At 45.8% G+C, this 23,708-nt stretch overlaps 2 protein-coding genes across 5 annotated transcripts; both read right to left on the reverse strand.

Annotated features, from left to right (window-relative positions):
• Positions 1-1,067: 1,067 nt before the first annotated feature.
• Positions 1,068-13,173, reverse strand: Znf354a (zinc finger protein 354A). 4 transcript variants are annotated; one of them, XM_005350131.2, is made up of 5 exons: positions 13,076-13,173; positions 12,319-12,382; positions 11,545-11,671; positions 10,995-11,090; positions 1,068-3,180 (listed from the first exon to the last, which is right to left on the reverse strand). In XM_005350131.2, the coding sequence occupies exons 2-5, from the start codon at positions 12,349-12,351 to the stop codon at positions 1,700-1,702; spliced, it is 1,737 nt and encodes a 578-aa protein (XP_005350188.1). In that variant the 5' UTR covers positions 12,352-12,382; positions 13,076-13,173; the 3' UTR covers positions 1,068-1,699. The 4 variants fall into 4 exon arrangements, with proteins under 4 accessions (XP_005350188.1, XP_013202454.1, XP_026636637.1 ...); XM_013347000.2 differs by having other exon boundaries at positions 10,995-11,093; XM_026780836.1 differs by lacking the exon at positions 13,076-13,173 and adding an exon at positions 12,722-12,808.
• An 8,588-nt stretch (positions 13,174-21,761) lies between these two features.
• Positions 21,762-22,703, reverse strand: LOC101998493 (olfactory receptor 1D2-like). The gene has a single exon (XM_005350132.1). The coding sequence runs from the start codon at positions 22,701-22,703 to the stop codon at positions 21,762-21,764; it is 942 nt and encodes a 313-aa protein (XP_005350189.1).
• Positions 22,704-23,708: the final 1,005 nt, after the last annotated feature.

Raw genomic sequence — 23,708 nt, forward strand, 5'->3', positions numbered from 1 at the left:
CAGCTAGGACTACACAGAGAAACCCTGTCTTACCACGCCCAATTATAAATAATTATTAGTCACTATAGTTATATGCAACACAGGCATAGCTCACACTAGGCAAGGAAGGCATAGTGGTAGCAGACTGTGGTCGTATGAGTGTAAGGTTTCTTGCTCTTAGTGGATCTGGAAACTGAAATATTCTTGTAATCAGCTTGCTATTCCTTTTCCAGTCCAAACTCTAGTCCATGGGACGATCCCACTCACATTTAGGGTGATTCCTTGCCCCACAGCTAAACCTCTGGAAATACCCTCAGTCATGACCAGAGGTGTGCCCTCTAGGTGGTTTAAATCCAGTGAAATTAATAAAGATGAACCATTATATTAATGCAACTTTTAAGGGCTGATACTTTGCTGCCTGGTGAAAATGATCATATCTTTCAGAGGCATCATCCTGTGGTGTCAGAAAGATAGAAGAAAAACAGCAAGTGTTCAGTATTTCATCAGAACACTAATCCCATTGAAGAGGGGCTAACTCACATGGTTTAGTAATCTTTTGAAAAGTCCCATTTCTTGATTCCAGTATTGAAAAGCAATGATCTCTAAATAACGGCAGTCTTCAGTATTTCTTAAAGGTATTACATTTGCCAAATGTCCTTTGATATGGTTTTATATGACAAAAAACGTAAAAATTGAATTTTCTTTGCCACTTTATCTTGAAAAGATTTTAAAATTACGTGTTTATGTGTGAATATGCACATGTGAAGACTGGAGACATCAGAGCTCCCTGGAGCCAGAGACAGACAGTACTTGTGAGCCACTTGACATGAGTACTGGGAACTGAACCTCTGTCCTTTGAAACTGAAAAACATTCTTTTAACCACTGAGCCATTTCTTCAGCTCCCTCTAACTGCCCATTTTCATATTTAGTACACGTAGATAACAGCACACAGGACAACAGATCTTAGTTACAAATGACCTTAAAGCAATCAAAGCAGCAGCAACAAAACCCTCTAGGAAAAGAATAACTAGGTAGAATAGCTCCAAATCACAGTAATACCAAGAGACCAGCTTTGTCATTTTTCACTTTTAATAAAATTCACACACAACATTTGAAATCAGATATAGAAAATGATAAACTCCAGAGACTAAGAGGTAGATGATAGTCCATTTTAATCTTTTATTTTGGCCCCTTTTTAAAAATGTGTAATTTCTTTGATCACTTGGATATTATTAAAATGTTATAAAAATATCACCAGTATAGGGTTTAGTGTTTTGCTAATAAGAAGTGCAGCACACCCTTCTGCTCACTAGATGCCTGTGATTACATCAAGCACACACTGCTGCAGAGAGAAAAGCATCATTTTACAAATGCCTGAAGTCAGGGTCTTCATCACAGATGACTCATTTTTTTTTTTTTTGAGATGGGATCTTCCTAGGTTTCCTCAGGCTACTTCAAACTCATAGACTCAGGCAATCCTCGTGCTTGAGGGTCCTCAGTAGCTACGACCACATGTATGAACCACTATGCATGGCTCTCAAACAATTTTTTTAAAAGTGTTGAGCAGGTCTGAATACTTTCCTCCTGTTACACAAAATTTATCCACGCCATTTAGTTGATTGTTGATTTTCTCCCATATTCATTATTTTTATTATATCTCTCAAGCACGTATTCTCTGAAGAGCTTTGGTTTAAGGCTTTTTACATGTGCAAATTTACTTTAAGAGTCCTCATCCACATGAATTTTATAATGATTGGTAAGGGATGACCTATGGTTGAAAAGTTTCCCACATGTATTACATTCATAGGGTTTCTCTCCTGTATGGATTCGCTGATGTGCAATACGTGAAGAGCTCTGCCTAAAGGTTTTCCCACATGTGTTACACTTAAAGGGTTTCTCACCAGTATGAATCCTTCGGTGCTGAATAAGAGCTGAACTTTGACCAAATGACATCCCACATTCCTGGCATCGGTACGGCTTCTCCCCAGTATGAATTCGCTGATGGTTACTGAGGGAAGAATTGCACCTGAATGTCTTCCCACACTCATTACATTTATAAGGTCTCTCTCCAGTGTGCATTCTCTGATGCTGGATCAGAGCTGAACTCTGTCTGAAGGCTTTCCCACAGACTTTACATTTACATGGTTTCTCTCCCGTGTGAATTCTCTCATGAATAATAAGAGTTGAATGGGAACTTAAGGCTTTGCCACATTCATTACAATTATAAAACTTCTCCCCAGTGTGAATTATTCGGTGTCTGTTGAGTCTTGAGATAGAAGTGAAGCCTTTTCCGCATTCATTACACCTGTAGGGCCTTTCTCCAGTGTGAATTCTTTCATGTTGAATAAGTGAAGCGCTCTGACTGAAGGCTCTGCCACATTCGCTACATTTGAAAGGTTTCTCTCCGGTGTGGATTCTCTGGTGATAGCGAAGGGATGAGCTAGACTTAAAGGTGTTGCCACACTCGTTACACAAGTAGGTCTTCTTTCTGGAATGGATTCTCTGCCCAGGAAGGGACGTGCTAGATGACTTCCTACCTGGATTATATTTACAAGGGTTATCTCCAGCATGGACTTTCTGGTGTATAAAAAGACCTGACCTTCGACCAAAGGATTTACCACATTCCTTACACCTGTAGGATTTCTCTACAGTGTGGGTTCTTAGGTGTTTATAAAGGGATGTACTGAGAGTGAAGGCTTTGCCACATTCTTTACATACATAAGGCTTCTCTCCAGTATGAGTTATTTGATGTTGGATAAGGGCTGAACTTTGGCTAAAGGCTTTTGAGCATTCTTTACATTTAAATAATTTCTCTCCACTGTGGTTTTTCTCATGTTTACGAAGAGATGAGGTGTTGATGAAAGTTTTCTCACACATATTACATTTATAGCGTTTATCTGGTGTGGTTGTTGGGTGATTAGATATACATGATGCTATCTGCTTGAAAGTGTCTTGTTTTTCACATTCTGGTGACTTTTTTTCTCCATGTGACTTTGGACTAAATCCATTGTTTTTTCGGCTTCTTTCTATAGTCAAAGCATTCTTATCCTGCTTTTCCTCTAATTTCCCTTCATATATGAAAGGATTTTCTGACTTCAAGTTCAAAGTTTCATTTCTTTTAGATGTTTTCAGAATCAGTTCTTGAAATGAAGAGTCTTGTGTTTGAGTTGACTTGGTGGTTCTATGACTGTGCTTCAATTCTAGAAAGGGAAAAAAGAAACCAAAGATGTTTTTTGTGATATAAAAATTGGCTACTGAGACAAGATATGTAGATTGAATAGGTACTAGTGTTATTTAAGTAGTCTTGGCGTGCGGTTAATAATACTGAGGTGGAATAGAGGAGTTAGTAGAGAAACATGACTGATGGGAACAGTAGTAGAGTGGAGAAAAAGAATAAAGCAAACACACGTCAAGAGGGTGATTAAATGGGACAAAGAACTGGAAAATGCACTGTCAGAATTTGAGAGCAAATGATAGTCACCTACATTGTTCTCTGCTAAATGTGACCTCTTTTATTTCCTGCCAACAATATCTTTCAGATTCTGTTCTAAAGTTTATTGTGAGAATCCTTTCTTGACTCGGAATATCCACAGTTTATTCCTCTAGCCAGATCCCTGAGACATAATCTCAATCTGTAGCCCTGGTGTCCTTGACTCCTGGCTCCTTGCTTTAGTCTCTTGAGTGCTGACATTACATGACCACTTCTGTATCTCTCTACACAAAACAAGATCAGCATGTTCTGTCTCTCACAACCTTCTTGATGGCGTGTGTGTATCTGTTTTGTTTTGAGATGGAGTCTTACTATACAGCCCATGTTGGTAAATTAGGCTAGCTTCAAACTTGTAGCAATCCTTTTGCCTCTGCCTTCCATGTGCTGAGATTATAGGCATGTGCTACCACATCTGGCTTGTTTAGTAAATCTTTTTTACTTATACCTACACAATTTGAAGAATGTCAAACAATCTTGATTAAACATGAATTTCATATATATTAGTCATAAGCCCTCATAGCACCTGTCTTCCCAAACAGAACACAGATGATTGAGATTTCTGAACCAGTTTACACAAAAGACATTAAATTAATTCTACAGAGAAGCCAAACGGTCAAGAACTGTTAAGTTGAAAAGGGAGCCTCATCCACGCATCAAGCAAGAGAGGTGTTATGGCTTGAGTCTGAAGTGTCAACTAAAGGCTTATGTATTAAAAGCCTCACTACTAGTTGACTGGCTTAGGGTAGTAACTGGATCATCAGTGGATTCCTAACCCAATGGGATTACAGAAAGGTGGTGGAAGTCAGGAAGTGGGGCCTTGGTGGAGGAATGGGTCACTAGAGGATTATTTTGTATATCTTGTCTCTACAAGTCCACAACTTCTGGACTGCCATGTTCATGCATCACCCACATGATGCTCTGCCTCACCACAGGCTCAGAAGCAAGGTAGCCAAGTAGTCATGGATTAAAATCTCTAAAGTCGTGAGACAAAATAATTCTTTCCCCTTTTAAATGAAAATGGTTTCTCTCTAGTAGCTGTCAGAGCAATGGAAAGTCTAACACACTGCCTCGGGCCTTCTTGTGAAGAAAGGCTGTAGTTCTGAGCCTCGTTTACTAGAGTTCTGAGCACAGCAGTACAGCACTGTAGTGTATCTTCCCCGCTGATAAAGCAGGGTGGTGTGAGTAAGATGCCCCCATAGGCTCATACATTTGAATGTTTAGTCACCAGGGAGTGGAACTGTTTGAGAGGATTAGGAGGTGTGGTCTTTTGGAGGAAGTGTGTCACTAGGAGTGGGCTTTGAGGTTTCAAAAGCCCATGCTAGGTTGTTTGTCTGCATGTATGCATGCATTTGTCTCTCTTCCTGCTGTCTACGGATCAGGACATAGAACTCTCAGCTACTGTTCTGCCACCAAGTCTAACTGCTTGCTGCCATGCTCCCTGCCGTGACAATAATAGCCTAAGCCTCTGAAACTGTAAAGCAGCCCTAACTAAATGTTTTCCTTTATGAGAGCTGCCGTGGTATGGTGTCTCTTCACAGCAATAGAACAGGGACTAAGACAGGCACCGGGGGGATGGCATTTTGTTTCCTATGCATTACTGCCTCTACTATGGTCTTCCAACTAGGTTCCTATCTTTGAGTCTTGCCCTCTGACAACTCAGTCACCACACTGCAAAAAAGTAATCCTGCCTAAAGCCACATCTTCCTGTGCTACAGGTTCCTAAATATCTGCTAGAATGCCATTGATTCATAGATGAGGTCCAGATTCGTCCCCACAGTGAAAGGAACTTTTGTCTACATCTGTAGGGATGAAGAAGCTGGGACTGAGATGAATGGACTAACATAATACTAAGAAGGAAAGAGGACAATTAAGATGTCTAGGTTTCCAGACTGAAAATGAATTATGGCACCAATTACCAAGATGGAGGGGAAAACGCCAAGTCCTAGGGAGCCTGTTTCAGGCATGTCTGTGACAACTATGGGGCTTCAGAAGAAAACGCAAGGAAGCACTGAAATAGCTGTCTATTATTTAGCGATCTGGGGAAAGGTCAGAGCTGAAGATAGGCATGTAGGAGTCATCGGCATACAGACTCTATTGAAAGTCAAAGAACTAAAAGAAATCACCAGATTCTTTGAACATATAAGAACAAAACTGGGAGAGGATGGTGTTCTGGGAGTCAGAGAGGAGTAAGAAATCAGTTGTGGAGAATACCCCGAAGACTGGGCTTGGGGTTTGGTTGCTGTGCTTGATAGTTATTGCAACTTGACATAAGCTAAAGTCATCAGAGAAGATGGAATCTCAATAAAGAAAATAAGAAAATGCTTATATAAGAATGGGCTGTAGGAAAGCCTGTAGGGTATTTTCTTAATTAGTGATTAATGGGGGAGGGTCCATCCCTGCTGGTCACCCTGGGTTCTATAAGAAAGCAGGCTGAGCTAGCCATGAGGAGCAAACCAGTGAGTAGCACTCCCTCTGTGGCCTCTGCATCAGCTTCCACCTCCAGGTTCCTACCCTGCTTGACTTCCTGTCCTGACTTCTGATATGAACTGTGATGTAGAAGTGTAAGCCAAATAAACCCTTCCCACCCCAAATTGCTTTGGCCACCGTGTTCCATCACAGCAACAGTATCCTTAACTAAGACAGCTGGAAAAGGTTATACAAGCATGAAGACCTTAGTCAATCCCCCAGAATCAATAAAAAAAAAAAAAAAGCTGAGTACAGTGTATTTGTAATTCCAGTGCTGGAGTTACTGAGACAGGAGGATCCCTGGACTTGCTGGTCAGCTGCTCTAGCCACATTGGCAAGTTTCAAGTTCAGTGAGAAATTGTCTCAAAAGAAGACAGGGAGTGAATGAAGGAAATATCTGAGGCTCACTTCTGACACCCATGTACAGATATACAAAATGAGCAGGAACACACACATATCCCCAAGGACTAAAACTTCTGACTGCAGTTGATGGAGGTAGCACGGGATTTAAGAACCATTCTTTTATCAGCACAGTACACAAGAAAGAACTGGAGGACTAAGGAAATAAGGAAAGGTGACAAAAAACGAGAAGAAATGGAAAGCATGTATAAAGCCTGACTCCAAGGAGAATAAGAACAGGAGACTGGGAATTTTGCTTATAATGGAAGTAATCATAGCTACAAGGGCCTACATCAAGTCTATTGTACCCATTTCAATTTCCAAGTGCTGATGGAGGAAGGTCATTGGTTAAAAATAAAGAAACTGCCTTGGCCCATTTTATTGGTTAGAACATAGGTGGGTGGAGTAAACAGAACAGAATACTGGGAGGAAGAGGAAGTGAGCTCAGAGACGCCATGCTCCCCTCTCCCGGGCAGACGCGCAATAGCTCTGCTCTCTGAGGCAGACGCGATCAAGCTCCATGGACGTAGGCTAGAATCTTTCTGGTAAGCGCACCTCGGTGCTACACACTTTATTAGAAACGGGGTAGTCCAGGTGTGAGAGTTAGCCGAGAAGAGGCTAGATATAATGGGCCAAGCAGTGTTTAAAAGAATACAATTTGTGTGTTGTTATTTCGGGTAAAGCTAGCCGGTGGCGGGAGCTGGGTGGCGGAATGCAACCCGCAGCTCCTACTACAAAGTGCCAAGGTCTTAGCTCTCAATTCAGTCTTAGATTGTTCCTTACAATCTACTCAGAACTGTGGCCATCACTACAAACTGAGAAAACACAGGTCTCTACCCTATCTCAGAGGAAGCAGGGCCATGCCAAACATGGCCTTTCAACCTCCAGAATTGAGACAATGAATTCTAATTGCTTTAAGTTACTGAGTTTTATTAAGTGTGGTGTCCCTAGCATCACTATGAACCCTTATGTCTCTTCCACTAAATGAAGGCCAAAACAATTCTCAGCCATAAATCACTGCATCCATAAATGTGTCAAAATTACTCATGACCTCCCCAACACTATTGTTTGCAGGTAGTCTTGTACTTCACATATAACCCACAAATAAACCAAACTGCTCTGATGTAAAGACAATTGTGGAAATTCTCTATGTTCTAAGCCACGAACATCAAACATAATTAGTCACTTGCTTCATTTGTCTTTCATTATTTAGGAAGGGGTGTTTCATTTTATTCACAGAGCGTGACTCGTTCCTGTGTTTTCTATGTAACTAGAAGCCTACTCTGGCCAGCACTAGAAATGGACATGATGAAACAAGCTGCCTCCACATAGATGTTGAGGAAGAGACAGATCATAAGCACATGTAGTGCGTGTGTAGAAGGAAAACAAGCACGCTGAGATGAAGAACATGGAGGACGGAGCCCTGACTTGGAAGAGTGGAGCCTGTTCCACAAGGGACAACTGGGCAGAACCCTGGGGAAGACAAGGAAGCCATCACAAGAGCACTTGACCACCAAGAAAAAAAGAAGGCACAGACAGAAGAGGTCAGGTACAAAAGCCTTGAGGCAGAACAAAAGGAGATAAGAGCGAAGACTTTGTTGAGGACTCTGAATTGTGCTCAGCGGGGTGAACGTCACTAGTTTGAGATTTAGGACTGCTGCAACCTTGTGTAAAATCAGGAAAAGCTACCGTTCCTCTGAGCAGACACAACCCCAGAGACTTCAATGATAGGACAGCAGCCAGCTGACTACCGCTCAGAGTTCAGCACACTCTTGATGGCAGCTGACGTTATAGACAACAAAGGAAATGACAAGGCAGTGGAAGTGATCTTTCATTGGGATATGATAACTAGAACATTTCTGGAATTCAAAAATGTCAAAATTCCAGACTGTTCGTGTATTTGGATGTGACCCAAACCTGTGCAATGCGCCCATGATTCTTAGTATAGCTATGCAGGAAAAGCACCACCTTATTGCTTAGGCTTTGGGTCAATTCTTAAGCAAGAGACCCAAGTAAGACATAGAAACCCTGAGCCATGGCCTCTCACCTCTCAGTTTAAAACTTATAAACCCAGGGACAACAAAAGCTGTTTTACGTGTACATTTTGTTGTTGCTGCTTTTTAAAAAAATTAATTATTCATTTTTATAGGTAAGGATGTTTGGCCTGCATGTGCACTGCATGTGTTGCTGGGGCACACAGAGGTCAGAGGAGGGCATCAGAAGCCCTGGAATTGCAGTTATGAATGGTTATGAACCACCATGTGGGTTCTGGGAACTGAACTCAGATTCTCTGCAAGGGCAGCCAGTGCTCTGAAGAACTGAGGTGAGTCCTGTTTGTTGTTTTCTTATCTGTGATTAGTTTTGAAGGGAAAAATAACTTGCAAGTTCAGAAGTGGGTTCTGTCTGGCACCATGACCTCAGATACGTATTTGCTGGTCCTCAACTGCCCTTGTGGGACGTGAGCTCCTGCTGAGAGGGAGTCAGGTACATGGTGGTTTGCCAGGCACATCATGGACACAGAAACATCCCTAAGACTCCTACCTGAAGTCCACTTTTGAGAGAAAAAAGGATGACCAATCCTCAAGAGGAACAGAGCAGCATACTTACAATCCCAGTGCTCAGGGGATTGAAGTAGGAGAAATCTAGAGTTCAGTGGCAGCCTGGGCTACAGTCAAAGCCTCCTCAGAACAGAGCAGAAAGCAGCTCCAGCGTCCACTCCTCAGTCATCCACTCAGCTCTTCCCAGAGCTGAAGACGGCAGGTGACCACTCCATCAGGCATCTCAGCCTCTCCCAAGACAGCTCTGAACTGCAGGCCTACTTCTGCTCAGGCTAATCCCCTCCCCTCAGGCATCCCATCTACTTACTTTGGGGTGGCCTCTGGCAGTTTCTGCACAAGTGAGGATGGAAAAGACAACTGTGGCTGCCATCCCAGAAGTGGTCACTTTGGACTAGGAAGAGATGTTCTTGTATAATACAAGGCTGTGAGATGACAGGGTGGTCTGCCATGTGGTCTTTTCTAGACCAAGGCCTACTGACTGACCCAAGGGCTAAGAGCTGCCCCAATTCCTCTTCCTTCCTTGCTCTCAGCCCCCCACACCCTACACACAGCACTGGCCCTGCACTCTCAGGGCGCTCTGTGCCATGCTCTAGTCCTCACTGGACTTTTCTGCAGGGCTGCCCACGGGTGCTTGGTTCTTTATTCTCCTCACTGCGCCCAGCTTCATGAGAGCAGGGTCCTGCTTTCTCCCACCTACTGCCACTTGGCGACACCTAGCACAGAGCTTGCTCAGCATTTAAAGCCCGTGCTGTGAGTCTTGGCTCACCAGTGAGGGAGTTTGCCCAAGCCTCTATCACCACTGCAATCACCTCCCCTGCCCCCTCCCCCTTTCAGGTCACTTCAGGGCAGCTCGCAAGGTCTCTCTTCACCACCTTGTGAAAACAGTTTCCCAGGATCCTTCTCCCACCTGAGCAGCTCAAGGCTTCAAGGGCTCTGACCTTGCTTGTGAGTTCTAACCTTACAGAATTCCCTACCAGAGACCTATATCTAAGTATTTCACGACATCTAAATGAAAACCACCGCCACCCCAAACTCATCAGACTGGGTCTCCAGACTCCTGAAGCAGAGGCCTTCGTCTAGGCCCTGCTAGCTTTCTACCTTCATTCTTGCAGGAGCTCCCCTGGGCTCCCTGGTTGTGCCTCACTTTCAGTCCATCCTCCGCAGTACGTGTCACAGGACTTCCTGAACATGGCAGCTCTTTGCAAAAACGTAAAACATTGTATGCTAGTGAAGATTATATTACACGCAGATTCATTCCAAAAGAACACACTGCCCCCTAACCCTAACCCTGCTCACATGTGCAGAGCCCCCAACTCGAGCACACACACATTCTTTTAAGAACACAATCTTCTATCAACCTAGTGGTAACACACCTCGACAGTGCTCTGAAGCTCCCCTCACTCCTTGACACTCTCTGGACCGTCTCTATCACAGGTCTTAATGGATGCCAGAACAAGGACATACATTTTTGTTTGTCTGTTTGTTTTTAGCTTTGTTACCAAAGACCTCTGAATTGTTTCTGATTAGAACCAGCGTTCCCAACACTATCAAAGATTATACGATTGCTGTTTACAGTTAAGTACTTCCAGTGGTCCACATGCAGAATACAGCTCCCAGAAGTGCACCGAGGCACTTGTTTTGGGACCCTTGCGTAGCCTTCCCATCTCATTTCCTTCTCCTTTACAGGCTTTGAGCTTCAGCCTGAGTGAGTTCTTTACCATCCCTTAAATATAGACATTTCTTAAATGATCTCTGAAAACACAACCCTCCTCAGAAAGAACCAACAAGAGAAAAGATCCCAGGGAAGAATGAAAGCGAGCCGGGGCGGATTTCAGCTCCCGTTTTCCCTCCCTCACTCTTGTTTAATTCATTGATAATTTATTGGGTTGTTTTTCATTTGTTTTGTTCTGGGTTGGGGTTTTTGTGCTAAGAATTAAACCCAGGGCTTTATTTGTGCCAGGCAGGTGTTCTTACCACTGAGCTCAGCTCCATCCCAGCCTCCATCACTTCTTGCGGATGGAGAACCTGAAGACACTTCCCAGCCCATACTCCACGCTGCACCCTCTCCTTCTTCACCACACTGGGGTTTGCACACACTCACCCAGAGAGGAGCCTCCAGGTCCTTCTTTCTCCACCTTCCAGGGATCCTCTCCTTGCTGCAGCAGGGATATCACCTTTGGTTTGGTAAACGGGAATCCTGCTTGTAGATAAAGTTAACTCATTAACTAAAAGCCAGGCAACCATAGAAGACTGAGAAAACCTCTTATGTTGTAGAAATCAAGTGAGCCGAAAATGTTCACCCCGTACGGCCCTTTGCAGAAAAAGTATGCAGACTTGTCGGAAAAGCTACAGATGGGAAAGAGAGGTTCTGGAGACAGAACAAAGCTCTCTGCTTAGAGATGAACCACACAAGCACAGAATGGTTGTGCTGGGGAAAACACCTGGACAGTGAGGAACCAAGGGAAGGGATGTTCTCGCTGCCATCCCCTCTGCTGCCTGCTGTGGGAAGAACGTGCCAATACTTATGTATCCTTGTACAACCCTAAGGCAAAACTCTGCTATGGTTTCACAGTGGCCACAGCTTTCATTCAGGGAAGGTGGTGCTAAGGTCTCATTCTGAATCTACGCCGGCCCGCAGGGAACGCCCTTACCCAGGGAGGCCAGATTGCTGTAGTTCTCCAGCATCACCTCCCGGTACAGGCTTCTCTGAGAGTGGTCCAGCTTCTTCCACTCATCCCGAGTAAAGAGCACGGCCACATCCTCGAACGTCACTGACACCTGTGAGGGAGAGCCAACTTGATGAGCTCCGAGTTCAAGTTAGATACCCTGATTCAAAAGATCTGACCATGAGGGAAGTCACCCGATATAACCTTGGGCTTTTACATGCATGTACCCATGTATACATTCTCACACACATAAATGCCCGTTCAAACACATGAGAATACGCATACATGCATACCATATCAGGCATGCATACACATGACAACCAAACCACCATGGGCTGGAGAAGCCTGAGGGAGCAACATACGGACTGGCAGGAAAAGAGAATAATGAAGATTGGTAAAGGAAAAGAATTCGCACGGATGAGTGCGGGAGGCAGAAAGGAATTTTCTCGAGTATGTATGTTTATTCTGTCCCAGGGCACCTGATATGCTACTTGTGGAATTTTTAGGCATGCACCATCCTGGGATCAGGCAACCATAGTGTGTCTATCAAGAAATACAGAAGACTAGAATTGTGAACATGGGGTGCGCTCGCTACAGAATCCACCAGTCACAGAGGGCGGATCAACTCCTGTAATTAGGACACGGGCTCCAAATCCTAGTGAAGGCTGAACTATGTGGAGAACTTGCGTCAGGAAGGAAAAACAAAAAGCCAAATCAAACCCCTGCTTCCACTAAGAAGTCAAATGGCAGTGTGCTTACCTGAGACCCCGCTTCCCTTTGCTCAGGAGCCATGTTCTCTCTGTAGGCGAAGATGAAGACGAATCTGAGGGTAGAAAAAGAAGAAAGGGGTAGGTAGCACCTGCTGCTTTGCTCCCCTCAGAAACACCATCTTCAAAAGCGTCCCTGGAGACGCTGAGCTGAGCCTGGCTCTCCCGCCTTAAGAGAAAAGAAGCAGGAGCTGGGGGTGGGCTTCAGAGAATTGACAGGTCACTACTCTTCTGGTCCGGGACTTCCAGAAGCAAGACTCCATCCGAGGGGACTCACTGACCCCCACGTGCCAGGCATCATCCTACACTGTTCGCCACAATTCAGCTGGCACTGCCTGGCCCCTTTAGATCAAAAAATTGAGGCCGGGGACGCATCCGGTCGCACCCGCTCAGACCTGACACGGGTCCAGGACGTGTTCCTTCTCCCCACGCGTTGCCCATACTGCTGTTCTGCTGCTGTCAAGGGGGTAGATTGCCTGCTGCCCAGAAAAAACTCCAGAAAGGGGACTAGTGGCCCAGGACAGGAGGGTAGTACGGGAAACAGAGCCTGAGTTAGCCCCGCCCAGGCCGTGGGGTGCAGGTCACTTGCAGGCCAGGACAGAGACCTCCGGGAGCGCGCGTTTCTCCGCGTGCCCGAGGCCTGTGCCCGAGGAGGGGGACGCGCCCTAGACGCTGGAGAGCGGGAGGCCGTGCCAAGCCGAACCCTGCCCAGCCCGTCTGGCGTACGAACAGAACTGGCCTTCGCTCACCTTCCCCGCCCTGAGGCTCCGCCACGCCTCACGGAGGCTCAGAGCCGCCGCGCGCGCGGACTCCGTCTAGGTACCTCGGCCCCCCACCTCGAAGGGCGCCTGAGACGCCCCAGGGCCCGTGAAGGCTCACGGGAGGTCAGGGCTCCGGGTCCGAAGACTGGAGGCCTCTGGGAAATGTAGTCCGCTTCGAGACCCAGGGATTCTGGGATTTGAAGTTCCTGGGTTTGTCCCGGGTTTGGCTCAGCTCTGGTGCACAGATGCAATGGAAGAAGTAGTGAACACTAGGAGCCAAACACCTGCTTGTTAGATAAATAATGAAAGATGTTGCTGGTTCATGTAAAGAAGGATGGCACGAAATACTCTCTAGAAGAGCTTTATTATAAGTAATAGTGGGGTTGGAGAGCTGCTCAGGGGTTTAAGAGTCCTTGCTGCTCTTGCTGAGGACCTGTGCTCAATTCCCACTACCTGTATGAGGTTGTTCACAAAGTACTGTAACTCCAGCGCCTGGGTTCCACCGCCCCCTTCTGGCTTTTCCGGGCAGTGCATGCATTTCATGTTCATACATACAAATAATAAGTCTTTAAAATTCTTCTTTTCCCTCAAATAAACAAAAAGGGGCAGGGTGAGTTTGTGGTTAAGTATTTGTTTACACTGTAAAGACATGCTCTGCCTAAGGAGACTTCTGATTGGTTTGATTGATAGAGCTAAATGGCCAATAACTAAGCAGGAGAGCTAGGTGGGACTTCTTGGCAGAGAGAGGAAACTCGAGATGAATCTAGGCTCCTGAGAGATGCCAGCCAGATGTGAAAGAGTCAGACACAGAATGGGATAGAGGTCAAAGTCACGTGGTAGAATGTAGGTTAATAAAAATATGGGTTAATTAACTTATAAGAGCTAGTTGAAAACAAACCTGAGCTAAAAGCCAAGCTTTCATAATTAACAATGAATCTCCATGTCATTATTTGGGAGCTGGCTGGCGGGACAGAAAAGGACTTGTTACAAGAGTTATTAGAATCAGTCCACAAATAGCCATGATGGGGCTCTGATGGGCAAAGCAGACCCCTCAGCTCCCGATGGCAAGAATTTCTTATTCTTAAAGATTTGGGAAAGTAGGTGTTGGTCCATATCACATGACAGAACTTGTGTGCCCAGAGTCACAAGACAAGGCAGGAAGGTATTAGATGCAAGCTAAGTTATAATTCAAGGTTGTCTTGGGTATCTCTGGGGGCTGGGCTGGCAGGTGGAAGAGGAGAAGGAATTACTCAATCCAGTGAGCACTGTAATATCACAGCAGTTTATATATCAGCTCTCAGTCCAGGGAGTGAGAGACTGCCAGGGGGTGTGGTCTGAGTTTTCAAAGTACGAGAGAAAGCCATAGGATCTGTGTTCTAAGACCCTACGCTCTACGTTATGTGCCACGTATAGGATCTGTGATCTAAGGCCGCTGTGTGTCTGCTATAAGGTTCTGTACACAGGCGTCAAGGCCCCTTTAAAAACAAGCTCAACCCATCCCTTGCTCTCTTCTCCCTCACTTCTCTCTCTCTCGGTCAACCAGCACGACTTTCTCTTTCACCATCTCCCCCAATCAGTAAACTCCCACATGCATGGGTTGGTTGTATATTGTGGTCCGTCCTTACCTGCCACCAAACATAACAACATCTCTAGGCATTATTATAAGCTATTTGAAAAAAATCAGTGAATAAAACAAATATTATCCTGAAGTAATTTTTTTGGTAGAAGACAAGCATCAGACAAGAAGCCATGAACGCAATCAGACAAGGATTTAGAGGAGACCTGGAATGAGAACAAAACGACGAAAGAAGAGCAAGTTGAAGGGCAGCTGGACGCGTGAGAGTGAAGCACAGATCTGAGGTAATACCTCAGGAGAGGAGAAACGGCGTTACTCATATTCTTGTGGGTGTGACATACGCTTGAGAGGGATAACTTCGGGGTCTAAATAAAGGGCTAATTTTGGGTCACGGTTGGCCAATTTAAAGTTCTCAGCTGACTGACTCCACTGAGCATTGGTTCATGGCAAGGTAGAACATCCCAGAAGAAGGGCCTGGAAGAGGGAGCTGTTTACCTCCTGGTAACCAGGAAACAAAGAGGAGCTGACAGGAAGGGGCAGGGCCAAAACAGACCTCCAAAGACACCCCTAGAAGCTCACTTCCTTCAGCCAGGACCCCACCTTCTATAATCCATAACACTCCAAAATTGGTTGAAATATTGAGTCCACCAATAGATGGATTGAATCATTATCTCTGTAACAGCCCTTATGATCAAATCCTCTGCGCTAAGGCTACTTGTAGCCACAAAAGTGCCTTACCACGCTCTTAGGTACCCTCAATCCAATGAAACTGACAACCAATAGTAATGACAGAGCTCTTACAGGAGGAGCCAACAGACAATTGTTTAAGTTAGAAATCTTTATTTACGGGCGTTGGCAAGATGGCTCAGCAGGTGAACCGCTTACACCAAGTCTAATGGCCTGAACTCAATTCTAGGGACTCACATTGCGGCAGGAGAGACTGACTCTCCCAAGCTGTCCTCTGTCACACACACACTGTGGCACACACACAGTGAATCAGTGTAAAAACATTTTATATTAATTAATTCGGGGGTGGTGCTAGAGATTAAACCCGAGCCTCTAACAGGCTAGACAAGCACTCCACCACTGAGTCACGTGCCCAGCCTGTTGAAAGACCCTGCTGCCTAAAGTTGCAGCCCACCTTGTCTGGACAGCGCTCTGAGCTCAGTATAAAATGGAAGACTCCCTTCCCCCAGCAGGGCTTCCCACTCTCTGCCTGACCTTATTTGGAGTCTATTCTCCAGAGCTTGGATGCCTGACTTATCTTAAATGTGACCTTTAACACAGTTCCCTGCAAATGCTCTCCCGCTGCCCCCCATATGGTAATTAGAGGTTCTGCTCCCATCTATATGATGGGACTGTGCTGCTAACTGCAATCGAAGCATAGCACAAGCACCTCTTAGGTGTTGTCCCAGCTGCTGTCCCGTCGTCTGTATCCCTCACTCTGGAATCAAGTTGATCTGTCTCTCTGCAGCTGACTCCTGGAAGGCTATTGTCATCAAACTCACAGCCGTGCAAAGCCCTGCTTACTGCTTCTGCTCCCCTCATCCTTGTAGTCTGGTGGCCAACAGATCACTAGAAAAAGGGAGACCCCACACAGCTCTCTTTCAACTTTTGAGACAGATTCTCATTAAGTTGTCCAGGGTAGCCTTGAACTCACCCTGCAAACCAAGCTGGCCTTGGTCTTTCAGGTCCCTTGCCTCAGTCTCCCAGGTAGTTGAGAGGCTCTGACGCCCTCTGCTGGCCTCTATTAGCTCTGCACTGACAGGGTGCATATACATACAGGCAAACACATGTACACATAAAACAAAAACAAATACTTTTTGAGAAGTTAGTAAAGGAAGATAAAATTAAACGGCAATAATAAAATGACTAAAAACAAAATAGAAATAAATGAAACAGAAAACAAAAAAAACTGACCTTGGTGTTGCTGAAAAATATTTATACATACTGTGTCTGTACTTCAAAAAAACAAAACAAAACCATAGTGCACAAGAGGAGAAGAAAAACACAGCCTAATGAAACAACGTGGTTCTAACCAGGCTCAATGATGGACAGATGCTGAAGCAATGCGTAGGAGATAAAACTATTACAACCATAATTAGAATGTTGATTCATAGTGACTGTTATGAGAATGCGAGACAAACATAATCAAATGGGTAATTCCAGCAGTGACGGGAATATGGGAAGAATAAAATGGAGACACGAGCAGTCAAGCCACAAGGGAACGTAAAGAAAGAATGCTTCTAATTACATTTGTATGTTTATGTGGCATGCGTGCACACTCCATGGGAGGGTGGGTGTGGCTCTCTCCTTCCAGCATGCTGGTTCTTGAATGAAACTCAGGTCACCAGGTTTGGTGGCAGGTGTCTTCAGCTCTTGAACAATCTCGCTGCCCTGAAACGAGGTCTTAAATGGATCAATCAGCACCCTTGGAAGAAGTGAGGAGAAAAATGATGGATTTGGAAACTGCCCAAGCAAGGGGAGAGACTCCAAAAGGAAAGCAGTGGAATGGAAAACAGCTGGGGTCCTGCCATGTCAGGGAGGCTGATTTAGCAACCTTCAGTGCAGGAAGACCCACCCCAGAAACTACCAGGAAGTCCCAGGAGCCCGAGAAGCACCCACCCTGGAGAGGCCAATACATGCTCCTCCCACATAGCCAGTAATAACTGGGAAAAACACCCAACTGGGGCTTCTTTCTTGAGAGGTAAAGGGGAAAGTGGAACCTACACCCGGCGGGGAGTGGAGGAAACCTGTGTGTGAAGTCCACAGTACATGGGCACAGCTGTGTCCAGGACCCATGCATAATGGGAGTGGCAGACTTTCCCCAGGTGAGGCTCAGGGGGATGGCATAACTGTTCCAAGTGGGAGTGTTAACAGTGTGGATAGAAAGGTCCATCGTATTCCCCCAGCACCAAATGTTTCCAGCCTGAAGACTGCTTCCCTACAGTGACTGTTCCTACCAAGAATAGCTAACCCTGCCTCCTTGTTCAACTGTACATAACCACCCTGCCCCCTTGTGTATGTGCATGTAATAATGCTAGCCCCTGGTTCCACTATATGCAAGAATCCCACCTCTCTGTTCATATATATAATAAATGTGCTGAGTTTCCCAGGTGCTACGTTTTCTCCACCAGAGAGCCTTTTCTTCATGTCCTTATATCTGTTGTTTCTTCATTTCCTCACCGCCCCAGTCATTCCAAGTCCATAGAGCCACGCAAGGACACAGCAACATCCAACAACTCTGTGTGTGTGTGTGTGTGTGTGTGTGCCTCTGTGTGTGCATGGTGTCTAAGACAGGAACTGAGGCAACCCTCAATGACAGGCAGTACCAAAAATGAACACCAGAGAGAACAAGAGACCACACGCTTCTGGGGGAAGGGGGCAGGAGTGTGACTCTTCTTGCTTTTCTTAGACAGGGTCTCCTTAAGTAGCCTAAGAACTCACCATGTAGTGCAAGTTGGTCTCTGCACTTTGAGTGATCCTCCTGCCTCATCCTCCCAAGTGCTGGGATTACAATTATGAGTCTATATAACACAAACACAGAGTAGATGCACCTCCAGAAAAGCCAAGGAATCACCAGTCAACCTGGCCAGTGGCAATCTTTCTGGAATGCAGCCCTCTGCAGAGGCTGGTAGAGGTGAACGCTTTTGCACACATCCAAGCCAAGCCAACAAGGACTCCAACCTGTCACGCCCATGATGACCGCTGTTCCCAGGAGCAAAATTACAGAGAGCAGATATGGAAATGAGGTGAATCTGATCCGCGAGCATTCCCTGGCCATAAAAAAGAATGGAGTTCCGTGAATTGCAGGAAAATAGATGCAGTCGGAGCGAGGTGTGCTAGGTGAGATGAGTGAGATTCAGAAAGACGCACACCACTGCCGTTCATTTGCGACTCCTAGATTTTATACAGACATATAAAATCCTATGTTCACATCTGACACAAAAGTGGAAGTGAGGGAAGAAGGTTTAGTTTCAAATTTAAAAATATTTTGTTTGTTATGATTATTATTACTATTATGTACCTATGTGTGTGGTGTGATGGGTGTGCATCACATGACTCTAGCATGTGTCTGCCGCAGAATGCATGTGGAGGTCAGAAGACAGCTTCTGGAATCAGCTCTCTCCCTCTCCACCCTGGGCTCTCAGGAGCTCCAGGGTCAGGGGTTTGTAGCAAGCAGTTTTACTGGCTGACTCACCTCCCAGACCCAATGGTTACATTTCTTAACTTGGACTCCCATTAACCCCAGTTTCACTTAAAGTCGGGGGGGGGGGCGTGTCACCACTCCAGACTTGTGGGGTGTTCTTATTTTAAGAGCTGTTCCATGGGCTAAACATGTACAGTTCTGCTATTTTATTTTATTATTTTTAATATTCCAGCGCCAGGAGACAATTCTCAGACCAGTTCTCTCCTTTTACCATGTGGACCCCAGGGATGTAACGCGAGTTTTCAATTTTATTTACAAAAAGGAAATTAGAAAAGCAAGCAACCATCCAACTTTAGACATTTTAAAAACTTTAACTTTTAAACTCTGCTTAACCTTTGAACCTGGCTGAACTGGCATAAACCATGTGACTTCCCAAGTTTTGTCACCTATATCTGAGGTGTGTGCTGTCCTTTCCCTGCTTTCCCTAAGGGCCCCCCATACTAAAATCAGAAATGTGCACTATCCCTTATCTTTTCTTAATGAACTATCAAACTTCTGCATTCTGCCTGGTGCTTTGTGTGGGATAGGCAAAGAACAAGCTTTAACTAAGGAGGGAGGGAGGGAACTCTTCAGACAGCAGGTGGCAACACCAAGCAGCCTCTCTGCAGCTGCTGACATGGGAACGGTGCAGGCATAAAAGTGGCTGCCGCCAAGTTTCCACACTCCCAGAATCAAGCAGCAGGAGGCATAGATACACAGGGAAGCCCAGTGTTGGTCAGAGTGTTGCAGGCAACACGGGCGGGGCCTCTATTGTGCATTGTGCTGGTAGGAGTGAGAACGGTGCCTTACACAGGCTTGGCCTGGCTGGGTGGGTCATTCTTTGTGCCCTAGGGCTTAGAAACTATCAGTGTCCTGAGAATCAGACCTGGGATCCTTCAGCTAGAGTGTAAAAGGCTAATGCTGAGTTGCTCTGGCTTCTGAATTAGTTTGAATATAAAAGACATCATCCTTCTTCAGCTGTTGGGGTGGAGGGCTTCCCTTCTCACCACCGAGGACCCCCAAGTGTCAAAATGTCAAAACGTAAGAAAACATAAAAAGGCATGATTAATACAAACTCATGAAGTCTATTTCAAAAATTACATTAATTTAGTCCTTGTTATAAAACCAAGAAATACACGTTTCACATACTATAGACAACTTATTATTTTCTGTTTTTTTCAGGCATGGTGGCATTTTCATTTAATCATGAGACGTGGGAAGCTGAGGCAAGATGATCATTGGTTTTAGATTAGCCTGGGTTACACTCAAAAATACACTCTCTCAAAAATAAAAAAGAGAAACAAATGAGAACTTGCTGTTTTAAAATCACGCTGATGTTTTACTAGAATGTTACATTACTCCTTTTGTTTTATTTAGAGCGCAGTTCTGTATTTTGACATTAGCAAACATCAATATTATATAAGGAACAAAGTTTGAACACGATGAAGTTTTTCTACAAAGAAGAAACAAACAGAAGTATTTTATTTCCTCTTTAAAAGCAAGCAAGCAAACAAACAAGAACAGTTGGTCTGAGGGGCTTTAAAGAGCACTCTCTGCTCTTCCAGAAGATCCAAGCTCCGTTCCCAGTTCCCAGGACAGGCGACTCACAGCTGCTTGTAGCTAGAGCTCCAGGGTCCAGCGCCCTCTCCTGGCCCTCTTGGACATTTGTGCATCTAGGGAATATGCTCATGCATACACATGCACAGAAGTAAAAGTTTTAAAAAACCATAAGTCTCCCCCAAAGCTGTCATGAGACCCCTGAGTTCATCTTTTTTCTTGTACTTCTTGGCCCCGCCTGGAGGCGCCTCACTCAGAATAAGGACTGAGGAGTTTGGCCTTAAGAGTTTAGGGTTCCTTGACAAAAAAAAATACAAGGGGAAAAAAAAGAAGAGTGTAAGGGTCTCTTAAAAATATATAAGGGAAAAAAAGTAAAAAGTAGCATCCCACCTGTGTTTTCACACGCAGTCAGTCTAGAGTGGTGGTTCTCAACCTGTGGGTCGTGATCCCTTTGGGTTTCCATATCAGATATCCTGTATATCAGATATTTGCATTATAATTAATATCTGTAACAAAGATACAGTTATGAAGTAGCAATGAAATAATGTTACGGTTGGGGGTCACTACAACATGAGGACCTGTATCAAAGGGTCGCAGCAGTAGGAAAGCTGAGAACCATCAGAGGGTGGCCACCTCCAAAGCATGTTTGTACTTCTGGAAACAGCAGTCAGGCTCCTTGCTTGTCACTGAAGGGGCAAGACTTGGTTGGGTGGGTGACTAGCCTACTCCCCACTTGCTACATCGCCTCTCCTTTCCTTTCTAGGGGGATTCCTGCTCCACTTTAAGCTGTGACGTGTCTAACTCTAACCAATGAAAGAGCAAATGACAGCAGCATTGACCAAATGAAAACTGCCTCTCACAGGCCGCTCTGAGGACCACTGAGATGCGACCCAAAGGGAGCAAATGGGGCTGCCCGGAAAGTTGTTGAGGCTCTCTTTGCCTCTCCTCGCCTCACCTGGGATGCTACAAGATGGCAGGTGCCTCAGCAGCCACCTTGGAAACACGGGGAACAACGTATATTCCTGGCAATGAGAGGGCTGGAAGGAACCTCAGTTCTAGCTTCGGATTTCCTCTCTTGATTTGCCATTATGGCAATAGGAATAGTCGTAAACTTTAGTTTATTTATTTAGTTATTTAACTTGATAGCATTAAGGCTTTCTGTTCCCCACAGCTGAGATTCAAGTGCCCCTTCTAATAATAGTACGATTCTATTCTGATGTCTGGATGTTTCTCATTTTCCAAAAATTGTCTGAGTGGGTGAGGGGGAGGAGGCAGGGTAGAGGTGACATCCAAGATCAGGCTTCATGTCTTTCCGTCTTGGACATCCAAACTCCAAACTGCCACTCCCCATGCTAGGAGGACTTCAAGCCCCTGTTGAGGAGTCTCGTCATGGCCTCCTTCATGTCCTTGTTCCTCAGGCTGTAGATGAAGGGGTTCAGCATGGGGGTTACCACAGTATACATGATGGTGGCCACCGTGTCCTGGGTGGAGAAGGAGTCTGGGGGCCGTATATAGATGCCAAGAACTGTCCCATAGAACAGGGTGACCACGGACAGGTGTGAGCAACACGTGGAAAATGCCTTGCGCCTGCCCTTGGCAGAGGGTATCTGGAGGACGGCTATAGTGATGCGGACGTAAGAGACCACAATGAGAATGCAGGGGGCCACAAAGAGGACCACAGCCCCCAGGAAGACAAGCTGATTGACACGCGTGTCCGAGCAGGCCGACTTCATGATCAGGTAAGCATCGCAGTAGAAGTGAGCTATCTCGGGGAGCGAAGAGCAGAAGGCCAGTCTGCTCATGAGGAGAGTGTGCACCAGGGAGATGAGGCTGGAGCAGACCCACACGGTGACTGCCAGCCCCACACAGAGCCGGGGGGTCATGATGGTGCAGTACTGTAGTGGGTAGCAGATGGCCACAAATCTGTCCAGGGCCATGGCAGCCAGGAGAAAGGTGTCCACATTGGCGAAGGAGATGAGAAAGTACATCTGAGTCAGGCAGTGGGTGTAAGAGATGGTTTGGGTCCTGGCCACGTGGCTAACCAGGAGCCTGGGGATGAGATTGGTGGTGAAGCAGATGTCAACAAAGGAAAGGTTAGCAAGGAAGAAGTACATGGGGGTGTGCAGGCGGGGCTCAGCGCTGATGGCCAGGAGGATGAGTGTGTTCCCAGCCACTGTGATCAGGTACATGCACAGGAAGGCCCAGAAGAGGATTTGCTGCTGCCCCGGGTCGCTGGTGATGCTGAGCAGGAGAAACTCGCTGACTCTAGTCTTGTTTTCCCATCCCTCAGACATCTCACAGGGGCTCAGGTCCTGGTGGGGACAGGATGAACAGCTGGAACTCACGGCATGTTCGGAGTCAGATGACAGCATATAGGTAGGGCCTTTCTACCAGAACCGTGTGTGTGTGTGTGTGCATGCGTGTGCGCATGCAGGCACACGTGTGTCTGTCTGTCTGTCTGTCTGCTTGTCCAGAAGAGGGCATCATATTCCCTGGAGCTGGATGGAGTTACAGGTGGCTGTGAGCCACCACATGTGGGTGCTAAGAACTGAACTTGGGTTCTCTGGAAGCTACACGCATGCTGCGACCCACTGAGTCTTCTCTCCAGCCTCCCCACCTTACATATCTGTTTGGTGTTTGAGGAAGCGACTCTTGCTGGCCTAGAAGTTGCCAAATTACTCAGCTGGCTCACAGATGAGTCCCAGCAATTCTCCTGTCTCCGCCTTCCCAGCATTAGGATTACAAGTCTGCCCAGATTTGATTATTTGTTCATTTAATGTGAATTCTGGACTTCAAACTCAGGCCCTTGTGCTTATAAAACAAGCACCCACCGACTGAGCCATCTCTCTAGCCCATAATAACCACTCTTTAGTCGAGTTCAATTGCTCTAGCGATTACATGCAAATTTTCCTCATTCCCACCTTATAAAAAGAGTTCTTTCCTTGTGCCCGCATGGGCAAAGGACTTCGAGTCCAGCAGGGTCTGACTCCCGAGCTGTGCTTTCTCTGGCATGTTTTACACCCTGTCCGATTGACTCTCCGATGCTATGTGCTTAGGGCAAGGACTATGCACCAAGGCTCTGAGCCCCTCAGTGAGCTCCTCCTTACCCTACAGTGTCAGAGCATTGACAAGAGAATGGCACTTGGTGAGCAGTGCCTTGGAGAACCGTGAGAGGACTCCAGGAAAAAGGCAGAGGGCCTTTGACCTCAAAGACATCTTGTTCCCTGGATCGTTCTTGGATGTAATTTCGTGCCTCCTGGGACAAACATTTACATTCAGCTTATAAAACACTTTATTCT

The sequence above is a fragment of the Microtus ochrogaster genome, chromosome 7 (assembly GCF_000317375.1).
Source record: "Microtus ochrogaster isolate Prairie Vole_2 chromosome 7, MicOch1.0, whole genome shotgun sequence".
NCBI lineage: Eukaryota > Metazoa > Chordata > Mammalia > Rodentia > Cricetidae > Microtus > Microtus ochrogaster.

Excerpts from the sequence above, each read along its gene's own strand:
- Znf354a (XM_013347000.2), bottom strand. The coding sequence starts at position 12,351 with ATGGCTCCTGAGCAAAGGGAAGCGGGGTCTCAG. Across the intron at positions 11,672-12,318 it reads AAAGGGAAGCGGGGTCTCAG|GTGTCAGTGACGTTCGAGGA; the intron begins GTAAGCACACTG and ends TCTCCCTCACAG. Across the intron at positions 3,181-10,994 it reads ACCTGGAGGCTCCTCTCTGG|AATTGAAGCACAGTCATAGA; the intron begins GTGAGTGTGTGC and ends TTCCCTTTCTAG.
- LOC101998493 (XM_005350132.1), bottom strand. The coding sequence starts at position 22,703 with ATGTCTGAGGGATGGGAAAACAAGACTAGAGTCAGCGAGTTTCTCCTG.